This window comes from Cinclus cinclus, chromosome 6 (assembly GCF_963662255.1).
Source record: "Cinclus cinclus chromosome 6, bCinCin1.1, whole genome shotgun sequence".
NCBI lineage: Eukaryota > Metazoa > Chordata > Aves > Passeriformes > Cinclidae > Cinclus > Cinclus cinclus.
Window position 1 is genome coordinate 8,152,514 of NC_085051.1, and position 14,698 is coordinate 8,167,211.

The following is a 14,698-nucleotide window of genomic DNA, read 5'->3' on the forward strand; positions in this document are numbered from 1 at the left end:
CGGAGCGCGCCGGGAGCGGCGGGAGGAGGCGGCGAGCGGGGCCGGGAGCGGCGGGGCCGCGGCGGCGATCGCGGCTCTCCGGGCGCGCAGCGCTTCTGCCGCCCCCTGAGGCCGTGGCGGCACCGCCGGGCGGCCGGCACCACCCACCCGGCCTCAGCCGACCCCGCGCCCGCCACCACGGACGTGGAGGCGGCGGCGGGCGGAGCCGGGCCCGGCCCGAGGGGACCGTCCCGGCGCGGCGCAGCCCCCGCCGCTCGGTAGGGACCGGAGCGAGGGCGGGCTCGCTGCGCGGGGCCCGGGCCGGCCGCGCTCCCGGCGCCGCTGGGGCCTCCGGCGGGGAGCGAGCGAGGCGAGGTGGGAGGCCCGGCCCGGTGCTCCCCGAGACGGGCGGGGGGAGCGGGAGAGCCAGCCCCGCGTCCTCCGCCCCAGCTTTGTTAGCCGGGCCCTCGGCAGGCAACGGGGGCGGCGGGACCGGGCCGGTGCCCCCGGAGCTGCCGGGTCCTTTCTTTCCCCGCTCTCGGTTGCGGAGCATCGTCTGCGAGACTAGTGCGGAGGAAACAACAGGTCTCGCTCCCTGCTCGCCTTCTAAAGCGACGCCAGCGCCTTGCTCTTGGGATTATAAATGTTTGAAATAAGACCCAGGAAACTGGAAGGAGAGCTTCCCGTTGGAATTAATACAAGAGAAAAGAAGGGAGGCTTTTCCAAATCCTCTGCAAGAAAGCTCGTGCTGTTTTCCCCTGCTGTCCGTACTCTGTTTAATAATGCGATTGTGACCTGAGTGGAATTCATGAGCGAAGAACTATTGAAGCTTCTTGCACCTCTGCATCGGACTATATTTCTTTTTTTTTTATTTTTTTTTTTATTTTTTTTTTTTTTTTGTTCGTCAGCGCATGATTCTTCCATCCCAGCTGTTGCAGGACCTATGGGCCAGTAATAGAGGGATGGGAGGCTGAGACAGTTTATTTTCACATTCTTCTGTGCCGGGGACTTGGAGAGTTAGCTGAAGCTGCTGCTTTTTACTGGATCTGCTCTTTCCTTGGAACTCGGCAGGTTTTTTTGGTTTGGTTTGTTTTTTTTTTCCCCCGTGTGTTTCGATTAAACAGGCATTGGACTGGAGCTGGATGGATGCTTTGCAATCCAAAAGGTTTTGGGGGATAACAGAAAACTGCTAAAAAAGAGAATAACTGGTGCTGCAGGAGACCTGGGGCCTGTTTTCCAAGCCTTTTCGTTTTATTGAGCAAGGTAAATAACGTAGTGGTGAAAATTCAGGGCTTATAGTAAGCATGCATGAAAATGTTACAAAGCACCTCAGACTGTTCCAAGTCTTTCAAGGGATTTAGAGGATGCACAGTAAGACGTCAGAATGAATTGTTCTCTTAAAATTTTCAGATATGAGTGTGTAATTTAAGGCTGAGAACAGAGTTTGTGGTACTTGAGAGGCTGGGGAGAGCTACTTTTCCTGATTTTGCCTTAAGGTCTTGCAGGTTTGTGTTTTTGAGAGAGGTTGCCTGAAGAACTTTCTTGTTGGTGTACTGTGCAGTAATTACACGATTGGGTTTTTCTCCTTGCTTTTTAAAACCTTGAGGCCTTAGCTTTGGTGGGGATCTGTTAGGGTCTCTCAGAGGTGTTCCCAATTTACAGTGTCCTCGCTTCCAGTAGTGCAGTGCTCTCATTTGCATTGTTAACTGCATTCATCCTCTGCCTTTAATTAATTTTGCTTACCTTTACTTTTGCTGTCCACATTGACAGCTGCTACTACTTCATAATGAATTTTTTGCTTTTTATCTCCTGAATTGGATTATTTGGATTTACCACTCATTTACCATACATCACTTTCACTACCATAAACCTTTTACAAGCTCAAAGTACTGTTGTAGATACAATCTTTGTATGTTTGAAGCAATGGAAGAAGCAGATAATGTTTCCCAAAACGTGCAGTGTAATCAGTTACTGGGTGAAGTGTATAATTCTTAGTGTCAGGCTGCATGCCTTTGTCTTTGTTTTGTTTTTTAAAGATCTCGGCAGCAGTTTACTCCTCACAAAAACATAAATCCATCAAAATGAGGTCACAGTTTGAGACGTAGCTGCAGAAATCTGGTTTTGCAAGAAGTCACAAGATTCTCGTTATGAAGCGAAGCCTTGATTAAGTTGACTGTGTAGCTTTTCTCCACCCCTAAGGAAATAGTGGCAAACACCAGGGTGCTGGCAGCCTTTGCTGATGCTGTCCTGGGGAGAGCTAAGTGGGTATTACGGGCAGCACTCAAAGATCCTGTTTAGGTTTGTTTGACCGAAATTTCTGGCCTTTGTTGTGTCTCGTTTTGTTTCAAGATGATGTGTGAGGTGATGCCAACCATCAGTGAGGCCGAGATTCCCGCCGGGGGAAATGGAGGCCACGGTTCAGGTTCCCCGTTGCAGTCAGATGCCGATTCCCACTTTGAGCAGTTAATGGTGTCCATGCTGGAAGAAAGGGATCGCCTGCTGGAAACGCTCCGAGAAACTCAGGAGACGCTCGCGCTCACCCAGGGCAAGCTGCACGAGGTTGGCCATGAGAGGGATTCCTTGCAGAGGCAGCTCAATACTGCACTTCCACAGGTACGGACGTTTGGGAAGGAAGGGATTTTTCAGTGATCTCTGTGTTGTTTGTGGTGTGCTGTTGGCTTGTTGTATGTTTGATTTACTGGAGAGTCAGGTTGTCTTAGGGGAAGGTGAATCTATCCTGAAGGATCTGTTGGTGCTTGCTCACTTTGAGAAAGATGCAAAAGCAAGGAAAGCAGGGAAGAAGCAGCCCTTTCCTTGCAGTCTGCTTTCCCTGTTTCTGGAATCTCTTCAGCTTAGCTAGCATAAACGTGGAATGGTATCTACATACTTTTGTTTAATAGAACTTGATGGACTTTTTTCTGCAACTAGTACTTTTGAAATGCTATTTCTTAATTGCCTGATTCATTCATGTACTTAAGAAAAAATACCTGGTCTAGTGGGAGGTGTCCCTGCCCATGGCAGGGGGTTGGAACTGGAACTGGTCCCTTCCAACAGAAGCCATTCTGGGATTCTATGAATTCCATACAGACCATTCTGACATTTGATTTAAAAATTTTAAGACTGCTACCTTGTGAATGCATGCTGAGTTGTCATGGCAATATAGAAGTCTGACCTTGTTGTTTAACCTGTTTAGTTACTTTTGAAAAGTTTGGATTTGTTTTTTTTAGATTTTTTTTCTTTGTTTGTTTGTTTTTTTGGTTTTTTTTGGTCCTGCTAGGAGTTCCTAATTAGTGCCTTGTGAAGGATGCACGTGGCCTGCAGTGCTAGGTTTGTTACGTAAGGAGCATAGTTAAGAAAGGTGATTGATGTCTGCAGAACTCTTCGGGGTTCATCCATTTGAATTAAAAACAATACAGCTGGACTTTGAAACATGTTGAGAAGCGATTGGTTCTAGGCAAAGCAGGGGCTGCTTTCGGGTGTTGGTTAACTGTTGACAGCCCTGTGCTTTCTGGCATGGTGCTTGTTGTTGTGTGATGCTGTGCCTTTTACAAATGTTTCCCATATCCTTAAATATTGTAGTTACTGTTCATACCCTTTCAAACAGTGGTGTTAAATCCTTCTGTTTCACTGCTGTCATTATAAGGTAATCACTCTATGAGTCTTGGTATGGTAATTGGTGCTGGTAATTACTGAGGGATAGAAAGGAAAATGTTACACGTGTTAATCTAGTTCTGTTACAGTGATGAAAATCAGAAAGGAGAAGTTTCCAGCCTTTGCTGCTGCCCGTGTTAAATCGTGTGCTGCAGGCAAAAATTGTTCTTTGGTTTTTCGTTGTAATAATTGTGGCTTCTCCTCATCCTCTGTGTCAGGTCTGCTACGTTAATGGAGGCCATTAATCACTTGAATGACCTGCAAAGTGTTAGACGTGAATTTGTGGCTGAGCAGAATCATCCCAGCTCTCAACTCTGCTGTTCCCCTTTTGCCTTTAGAGTTCTCAGCTTTCCTTCCTAAATCTAGGAGGCTACTTGCATGTAACCATCACTTTCTAAACATTTCTGGAAGATTAATAAACAGTTCCCCTTTTCAGGAATGCCATAATTGCATGGTTTCATGTGAAATCTGTTGGAAAAGCAAGTCAGTTGAGGGAGAAATTTTGCTGTAATTTTATATAAACATACAGCAGTGTATGGATTTTTATAGATTGTTGTTGGAAAACACCCTTCATCTTGTGGAACTGCTGCTTTTGTCCTCAATGGTGCTTAGCTCAAGTGATTATGGTGCTTTCAAAAATCAGAAATATTTTCATTATTGTTGCTACATCAGAAGTAGCTTCTGTGTTGATGTTGATGCAGTTTTTAATGTTGTTATAGTAGTCAGTTCCTTCATGGGTGTAAATTTTTGATGAGGTGAAGCGTTTTTAAAAAAATTCTAGCACGTGTTCACTGTCAAAACTTTATGATGACTAATATTTGAAACTATTCAAACTTTCTTGTTAATTATTTCAAGCTGAGCATTCTTTCGAACTACTGTCTCAACTGAACCGTTGTTTTGCTGTGGATTTCAAGGAGGGTAAAGTCAGGATATCTTTCAATTTAATAAAATAACTGTTATATTTTTTCAGCAAAGAAGGGATACATATTGTGGATTTAAATTTTTTTTAACATTGTAGTTATTTTTAATTTAGTAGATCTGCAAGGTTAATTTAATAATTTTGCAAAGACCAGTGTAATTTCATGAATTACTAAATCATTCTGTAACCAAAGTATTATTTCTTCTCAGACTTGGCTTGTAACAAGTCTTTGTAATTGATTTTAGACTACTTTATCTTAACAGGTATTGAATTGAATTGTTTCTATTTGTACTTTTCCTGGTTTAGATCTTTAGCTGAAGCAGCCAGTTTTAGACTGTTCTGATGACTGATGGAAAGTCCTGGTATAAAAACAGGAATGCCAGATGGATTTCTTCTATACCAGAATTACTTTTCTGGTTTTGCTGTGAAGATACTCAATTTTTCATGGCATCCCTGTGCTTAATTCCTTACATTCACTATTTTCTGTATATAAGAAAGAAGCTTACACTGGTGTATATAGAATTAATTTCAGAATGGCAAATCGGTATTTGCACCTCTGAGATTCTAAAAGTAAATTCGGTTTTTCCTGCAGCAGTGATGCACATTTCATGGTGACATTTCTTAGTGTGGTGGGCAGCTGGGAATTTAAGGCATCAGTTCTAGCTCCATAAACCTGGGACAGCTATTTAGAGTAAGGCAGCTTTTGTGGATGTCTAATTCACTGAGAGGAGCACATTTTAATCTTATATAGATGTGCTTTACCTGTTACATTTACTTAAAGTAAAGCTGACTTTTTCTGGGTTTTTATTGTGGACAGCTGGAAGTGAAATACATCACCACTGCCTTGATAAAATAACTGAATTCTTGGCAATGCTCTTTGTTTTCTGGGAGTTTCCTCTATTACAGATTACCCTAGTCAAACTGTACTCTGACCTTGGAAAATGAACTTGAGGAAATCAAAGTGCTGTGCTAGAACTTAATTTTATTCTTTCTAGAATTTTTCACAGAAATAAAAAGAGCATTAACTTTATACTTGAAGAACTTTACAATTATAACAATGTGTTTATGTTATAATTATGGTCTTAGTGGGTTTAATAATGCCTGTTATGTGACTTTTAGAGTACATTCTACTAAATTCAAGATTTGTGTGCTTCAAATTTATAAATTAATCTGTAAAACTGTATTTAAAGGTTAAATTTTGAACCTAAGGTAAATGAGGCCTAAGTTACTACTGTTTCTGCTATTAAAGTGTTGCAGGCCAGGGTCCATTTTGCTGGTAGAATTTCACATAGGTGTTTTCTGTAAACGAAAACCTGGTGCTTGTTTTGGATTGTGAAGACCAGAATTTAATCTCCAGTGACTCTGGTGCCTATCACAAATAAAAGCACAGTTGATGAATTCATAGCAGTTGTTATCAGGATGAAAATTTTAATATGTATGTTAATTTTATAAGCTGATAAATACAATACAAATATGAAGCAACACATGTTAAGGTCCGTCTTAATCTTGCACCTCTGATCTTTTGGTCTTAAATTTACCATGCCTTATTTTTTCCTGTACAAGGTAAGCAAAATAGAAGGTTAAAGTAAAACTTGCTTTCTATTCATAGTAAATATTTTATCACTGCTTCTCACTTCAGTTAAAAATGGCATGTATCAGTTCATATTTATATTCAGTGAAGTTCAGGTATGTCCCTATAGAGTGATGTTCCTTAAACAATCTCAGAAATACTCAATGCCTCACATGTAAGAAATATCAAAACACCTGGCCCAAGGAGTGCCCTGGCATTGTTCTGAAATGATGGACTCAAGGATTTCGTTGCCATTTTATGAATAGTGGTATTTGGATTTCCTCCAGACAAGTTTTGAGTAATACAGGATGTCATAGATGTAGAAATGAGGTTTTGAATTGTACCTAGTACGAAGAACACAGTGGCAGAAAACACATTAAGCAAAGGCCTTGCCAGGCTCTGCAGCAGCTGAAATTTCCTCAGCGCGTGAAGTGCAGCTCTGTTTCCAGCATTCCCAGATGTTCAGCCCCGAGGTGCCATAGATTGCTCTTCTTACTCTGGCAGCTCCTGGTGCTGACTTCTGAATAGCAGTCATTAATCTCAGCAGAGTGCCCAGGAGTCCTGGAGGTGCCAAGGGGTTTCACATGGATGTCAGAGCAGGCACATCCTCCACTGCTTCTGCCCCATTCTGACAGCAGAGATGAACAGGACTCTTGCTGTTGCACTGTCAGACATCTATGTTGTGTTTCAGTTGCTAAATCTACTTGGTTTACTGCTAGTCAATTAGTGAACTGATTTGTCTTTACAGTACTTTAAGTCAGATGGAGATAGGAGTTAACATTCAGAATTCTTCGCTGATTATCAGTGAACATCAGGTTCCCTAATATTTCCTTCTTTTCAAGTTATAGAAACAGGCACCTTTTGCTCCAAACCTTCCAAGTATGAATTTATCTGAGGTAATGCTCCATGCTTGGGCAGAAAGGAGTAGCTGCACTTAAATAATGTAGTGGAGTATACTGAGCACTGAGTCTCCAGCACTGGTTCTGTCTTCTTGGTTTCTCATGTGGATATGTTTGGGTTTGTTTATTGAAACATCCCACCCCTGCCCAGCAGACATCTGTTTGCCTATTGTTAGCAACTAGCTGTTTATATGGTGCTTTTAATTTAGGTTTGCTAGATTATAAATAGACCATTTAGCTAGATTAAATTTGGAATTCATTTTGAGTTTCTGTGTATTTGAGGATGAATTTTACAGCTGTTAAATTTGGGGTGAAATTTACTGCTGAATGATGTCCCATCTATCCCCTTAATGATCAGATTTGGTGAAGTCCAAACTATTGATTTTATTTCCCTTGGTTTATTTTTAGGAAGACTTTTTTGGTGACTGCACAGAAATGCTTTTTATTTTGGTAGTAGATGAGGCACTGAAACAGGAGCTAGTGATGATTTTTTCCTACTCTTGTGCTACTGTGGACAGATGTGACAGTGGGTTTATTAATGCTTGGGATGCTCTAGTCTAGCCTGCAGCCCAAAAACAGGCTGTATATTAGGTGAAAAGAGCTATAATCAAAACAAAGTATTTAAAATACGTATTTAGAACCAGATGAACATCACATGTGTACTCTCATCAATGCTAGCTTGCCTGTAGCCTCTGGTACAACAGGTAGTGTCTTTTGGTATTTAGAGAATTCTTGCTCTGTTACCTTTTATTTTTTTTCCTCCATTCTTTTCTAAGAGTGTAACTAAAAAGTGCTTTGAAGATGGTTAGTAGCAACTTGAAGATTCCATGTGGCTACATAATTGCAATTCCAGAAAAAAAAAAACCAGCTTTGTTTAACATGAATTCACAATTCCCTACACCCCTACTAATTCTTAGTGCTTTCATGTCCAGTGGCCTGAAACTTTTTTCTGTAATATATTTAGGAGAGTTGAATGTTGGTTTTATTCACTGAAGGTTTTGATCATAGAATTAGGAAGACACATTGTGTTTTAATATATGCAGGCCCCTTATAGCTGAGTGTTGTCAGAGATCTTGAATTTTTTGAAAGAACGTTTTAAGTGGCTACTAATAATTGTTTTTTTCCTCTCTCTAAGTTAGCATTGCATCTCAGAACTCCATCAATATACTTCACAATTGAATTTGAGGATTTATTTTTTAGTTTTCCATTTTTAAAGGAATATGACTGAGGCCTTTATGTAAGCTGCTTGTGGCAATTTAGGCAGCTTAAGTCACTTAGTCTGTAAGGCTGACTGGTATCTGTTGACATATATTAGTAAATACTCACCATAATCTCTTGTGTATGTACATCTCAAGCTACAAATACCGAGAAGAGATAAATCTGTGTTGTGTGTGTCAGGTAATCTGGATGCTCATAACTTTCCAAGTGTCTTTTTTTTTTTTTGTAATCCTGCCTGTGGGTTCCCCAAGTGTAAATGCAATGCAATTCTTGCCAGGAAAAATGTTTTCACATTCTCTGGGCTGAAAGAAGAATTATTATTTTGCTACTGAATGGAGTGAGTTTTTTATTCAACCTGACTTTTTCACAGAGGCACAGGGAAATAATGTTTCTACATTTTGGAAACTTCAGATGATTGTGTAGGGAGCTGAATCTGTATCTGCAGGTCTCTTGAGATGGCTCTGGGAGTTTGGATGTTTAGAATTGGAGGAGTGTGATTACAAGTCCAAGTTAATGCTCACTTTCATTTTGATGTGGTGTTTTCCTCTAAGCTGATGTGAGTAGTTGGTTCCTTTTGTTTTTTTGCCCATGACCTTCATCTCTTTCAGACTTGACCTTTGGTTTCACATAAGCTCTACTGAAAATCAGCTCTTTTTCTTCTGATCAGCCTGACAAGGCTCTGTGGTCTGTTCTGCAGTGGGCTGGAGCTGCAGCATTTTTCAAAAGAGAAGCTTTGTTGCTTAATCTTCTGTTTTGCTGTTCCACAGTGGCCTTGAACTTTGCTCGTGTGTTTATGCTACTGTCTACTGAGGATATGTTTTTTGAGGATGGTAGTGGAGATCTTAAGAGAAATATAATTTTGGTTGGATCTGAAATATGTCATGGCTATTGATGGATGCATATGAAAAGAAACAGTCCACATATTCCTGTCATTCATCTGTCTTCTGGTTATGTGTTCAGAAAGATAAATATCTAGAGTTAGTCTTTTGTTTTACGAATTCTGTGAAGTGCACCAAGGTTCAAATCCAGGCTGGATGGAGCTCTGAGCAAGCTGGTCTGGTGGAAGGTGCCCCTGCCCATGGCAGAGGTGAACTTTAAGGTCCCTTCCAACCCAAACCATTCTAGGATTCTGTGATTCCTTGATGAAAAGATCCTTACATGAGTAGTATTGAGCATAATCAGATATCTTCAGGACAGATTTTAAAGAAGGACTTGTTTAAAGGGCCACTTGGAAAAAAGCTTGAAAAATTTGATTTGTGACCTTTTGAATTTTGTTAGGGAGATAAAAGAACTTCTTTTTAGAAAACAAGCAATTTTCTTTGTTATGATACGAAAATGCGCAGTTCTTGATTTTATTTTTGAATTTAATTATGATTTTTTCTTTTTTGGTTTTTTCTTTTTTTTTCTTTAGGTAGAACAGTAATTTCTCTTCGGGTATAGTCTGAGCCATGCTGTGCTTTGCTTTACTCCTGTTACTGGTACATAGTAGAGTTGGGTATCCAGTAGTAGAGAAATATTCTGAAGCACAGTGCTTGCTTTTTTTTTTATCCTAGCACTCACATCAATGCATATAAAATTTGGTTCTATACACTTAGAACATAACATTGCTTTTAGAGGCATATTTACCTTTTATATGGAATGGCAGGGTAGATTATCTGGTAAAAATGAGTAAAGCATGGAGATCCTTAAACATTGTACTGTAGAGAGAAGTGAGATTTGCTTTTCCTACCTCAAATTTACAGAGCAGTGCACAGAATAGATATTTAATTATATAAGCCTATGGAGCTGAGTAATTTACATAGTTAAAAATGCCAAACAAAACAAAGCCACTTTAACATGTGCAGTTTAAACAAATAATTTCTGTGTTGGCCTGTACAAAATTGAGACTGGCTAGGTGTATAGTTGAAGGATCTGTGAATGTTCATATAAAGAAATTAATTTGTAGTTGGTAAAGTCTGTTGATCATTGTCTTCAACACTGACAGTGTCCAGTGCTGAGAAATGGGATTTATTTTGAACTACTTGAAAAGGAATTTTGGCCACCAAAATCCTTGGTGTAAAAGCTAAATGTTCTTCAATGTGGACAGGCCTCACTCATTAAAGAGTATCATAAATTCCCATTTTTTATTGGTACTATATCCCTGGTTATCTCCATAAATAATGACCACTTTTATTAAACTATTTTTGAATTTTCAAGCACAGTCATGAAAAGGGAGGGAGAGATCTCAAAGTGGAATTGCTCTATTGCTTTACAGAATGCTTGATATGAAGTTTTTTCACTGTGCACCCCCAAGTTGCCTTAAAAAAGAAAATTGGGCAAAAAGGGACCTCTGTGCACATCTGATGGGACTGCTGTCTTGATCAGTGGCAGGATTTAAACTGTGGGTTTGAGTTGTGGATTCTCAATTGTCCTATGTTAGCCTGTCACAATTATTAAGCAATATATACTTTTGTCAGTAGAAAGTTAGAGTCAAAACTCTCATTTTCTTTGCATTCATGTCTGTAATTGGGAAACCTGTGAGCTGAACATGCTAGGAGTCATGAGACTCTGTTAACCTTGCTGAACTAATAGTACCAGACCTAAATTCTGTTATTTGCTGTGCTTTTCCCTGTAGCTTGTGCTGGTGGATTTGCTGTTCCCAGTAGGAAGTTGGACTCTGTAATTTTATATACTTTAAGGTTCTGTTGTGTGGAGTATTTAAAGTCCTGGGTGCATCTCACGCTTGAATCTTCTGCTTCTACTGGGATTTAAGGCATGGACTGCTTTGCAAATCCAGAAGTAAAAGAAACTTCTGCTCCAAATTAAAATTAATAAATGTGATTCTCTTGCTTAGAGTTCTTTAGTTAATCTAATTTGGATGTAAAGAATGATGTTGTGCCCTGGAGACCCAAGGCTGGAAGAGCAGAGCCCGTGTGGGGGGTTATATTGGATGTGTGGTTGAATCTAGTTGGGCTTTCCACATGTTTACGCCTGTGTAAGGTGAATTTCCAATTTCAGATAATCCCTTCAAAGCTCTATTTACTGTAATACACTGGGGGAATGACTAAAAGTTTGGTTTAGATAATTTCAGGGATGCCTTGAGATACCTCTGTGAATCTTTATGTTATTCTTGAGTAATGTATTTTTCATACAGCATGACCACCTTTTTGTAGTTCATGGGAAAATGACTGGAAGGTCATAACATTCTTTTAGCCTTATGTTAAAGAGCACGAGGCAGGTGCATCCAGTAATTTATTTTTTAAAACATGTTGCTTGAATTTTCAGAATGTCTTTGGAGGGCGTGGTTCCAGACCATTATCTTCCAAAAGCTAAGTCTTTGTTTCAAGAAATCTGGAATTACTTGGGTGCATGTAAAGTAGAAATGGAACAGCTTTTTAGGATTTTAGCTATCCTTTTCCCCTCCTAAGGTCTCTTTTATGCTGATGTTGGTGTACCTCTGATCCCTTTGTAGCTGTAGTTTGTGGAGACTAACCTTGCATAACCTTCTCCTGAATTTTGTACAGTGGTTATAAAAGATTAAGTCCTGGGAAGTCAAGGAGAAATGGGCCAAGCACTGCTTACATCTCAATGGAGTAGGAGGCTGCAGGGCTTTCCTGCTGCATCATCCTTGCCTTGTTTTTAGTCCAATGTGGAACAGGAGCTTCACAGGTTCCCCACCAACCTGTCTTTCACTTCAGCATTTTTTAGTGGTAGCACCATATCGACAGCCTGCCCCTGTCTTTTGTTCAGTTATTTGTCATTGATTGATTGTTGTTTTTTTTTTTTTTCTTCTCTGCATTATAGCCTTGCTCATCTCCCTGGTTTCCTTCTGCTGTCTGGGTTCAGGTAGTCATCAATTTTAGAACTGTTTGTTATGGATTTATTTTTGTGGCAGACAGAATTTACTTTGAACTTTAAAGAAAGCTTTAACCTGCCCCCTGAAGCAGCTCTTCAGTGTTTAATCTATGTTGCTGACTTTTTTCCTAGTTTTTTCTGTGTTTAGATAGCAGATGTGTCTGTTGTAGGACCTGAGACTGCTTTTGTTTGCGTGGACTTTGGAATTGCTTTGTTTTGGAGTATTTGCTAAAATGGAGGAACTTTTCCATGGAATGATCCAGTAGAATTCATTCAGAATATCACAGGTTTGGACATACTTAGCTTCAGTTAGCCCAGTAAATCCACTCAGCCTGTAAACTGGGTGATAGGGTACAGAGAAGCAGGAAAAACAAAATGTGAAGAGCTGGTAAGTCGAATTTCCTGCTGAAGGCACGTAGCTGTTCTCAGTGAGTATTACTTGCTTAAACAAGTTTGAAATTATAAGACTGAAGTGTTCATCACTCGGCAAAAATAATAAATACATGTATATATAATAGGAGAGCACTGAGGGGGAAGTACATGCTGGTGCTTGTTTAATAAGGGTGGCTTGGCCAGCCTTATTCAGCTATTCCCAAGCATTCCCTCTTAACAGAGTGTGAAAAAAGTACTTTTCAGCTGCTAGCCACAGAACTAAAGCTGGCAACCAGAGGCCAAGATGAACGATTACAATAGGGCAGGGCCTGAGCTGCTACTCATGGTTTTTGCAAGCAGAAGTATCTTGTCACTGAAATAGTTGTGCATGATAGGTCTTGTCCTGGGTCTGTTTGTAAGAGAACTGTGCAGTATTAGTCATAAGATGACTCGAACATAGTATGTAGAGTTAAATGATTTTTAATTCATAAAAGTCATAGGAATTTAATATTTAATGCAAGCTGAGCCAGAATTGTGCTGTTTCTTGTGAGTGCAGTATGTTGAGAGTTGATGTGCAGAAAAATATTTTTTTCTTGCCAAAATAAATTTACAATTCAATGTTGTTTATAGCTTAAAAGATCTAGCTACAGCTGCTTTGTCTCCAGAATGGGGGTCCCAGGAAAATTACAGAGCTTCTTAAATACTCTCAGAACATCTTTCATTTGTTCTACAGTTAGGCATCCCCAAGGAGGATTGCATGCTGTGCTATCCAGCATGGAATCCCAGGAAATCTTGACCAGCTTTGTGTGAGGAGAGGAAAAACTTCAGTGAAATATCTCTACTGTCATATTAAAGATGGAGACTGGTTTTGTCCCATACCTTGTCAAACTGGTAATGCAAGATTCTTGCTCTTTAATTAAGTACAAGTGTATTCTCCTTTTGCCATGGTGGATATGGGTGTGGGTATGTTTCTTCACTGACACAGACTCCAAAAATGGAGATGCCTAAAGCTACACCTAAGAAGTTGTGCTGCTGCTTTACTGTATTAGTTCCTAATCAAAATATACTGGGCTGGGGGTGCAGGAATGTGGTAATTCCAATTGTGAAACCCCTACAGTTCATTGATTATCACTGCAGTTGTATTTTCTAACACCCCCCAAGTATTGTAGCCTTATTCTGTGTTAAATTAAGCTGTTATTCTGGAATCTTGGTGATTGGAGTGGTACAGTATTGGAAAGGATTACTTTGTTATCAACTGTTCTCACAGTTACTGCTCTGCAGAAAGTAGCCATCTCAGGTTGAAAAGCCTGTTTTTCAACGATGACTAAAGTTTTCCTGTTGCATATTTTAGCTGATTTGGTCATTTCTCCAAAGAAAACAAGCTCAGTATGGTTCTGAATACTTTTGTACCTTATCTGCCCTTTCAGGGGGTGTATTCCTGTACACCAAGGAGCAGCTAAGGTGGAATTCTTTGCATAGCCACACCACAATGAAGTGATTGGAAGAAAGTTTTCTGCTACCATTGCATATGAATAGATGCCAAGTTTCATATAAATCTGAGGGCTGCTTCTGCATTTCCTGTTCTTGCTCTCTTGTAATGCTTCAGCTTTTGAACTTCCTTACTCAGAAGATCCAGTGTTGTGTGAATAGAGGCAACATTTCATAAGTATTTTTACAAAGACAAATGAAGAAAATAACTTAAAACTGGTATTTCAAGTTAGTGCTCAGTACGTTAATTTCTTGTTAATCCTCTGTGCATTCTGCTAACTTGCAAGGTTTGCCCCCTCAGTTGAGTATTTGGAGAAAGCCCTAGGGGGAAAACCAGGTACTTTGGTGGAGTTCTTTCACTGGTTGATTTGAAACACATCTGTAGCTTTAAAAGGGGTTTAAAAAGCTGGCAAAAAAAAGGGTTGGGTCTGCTCTGGGTTAATTGATCACCCTGTGTGATCTACCCTGCTTTGAACAAGCTATGTTGATTTGTTAAGGCTGGTAAAAAGATAAACAAACTATCTGGAGAAATTAGGGATTCTGAATGATTTGATGATCCCGAGGCTGATTACTCTACAGAAGATGCAGAGCAATCCGCAGATTGTAATAGGAGTGACCGATGAGGTTTTCTGTTCCCCGTGGTGGGTGGGTGGATGGATGGAGGTCTGGGTAGAACGGAGGAGCCTGGAAGGTTGCCCTGTGTCCCTTTAGTCCATAGCAGGGTGTGTGATCAGGGAATGCTGGCTCTCCAGTGATGCACGAAAATCT

The 14,698-nt window shown here is 40.3% G+C and overlaps 1 protein-coding gene across 3 annotated transcripts in view; it reads left to right on the plus strand.

The window, feature by feature from the left end:
• The first annotated feature begins 2,328 nt into the window (after nt 1-2,328).
• Nucleotides 2,329-14,698, plus strand: part of PPFIA1 (PTPRF interacting protein alpha 1) — a 49,378-nt gene continuing 37,008 nt past the window's right edge. For all 3 annotated transcript variants that reach the window (XM_062495637.1, XM_062495635.1, XM_062495636.1), the window contains exon 1: nt 2,329-2,592. In XM_062495637.1, coding sequence (XP_062351621.1) covers nt 2,329-2,592 — 264 coding nt within the window. The remainder of the gene's footprint in view (nt 2,593-14,698) is intronic.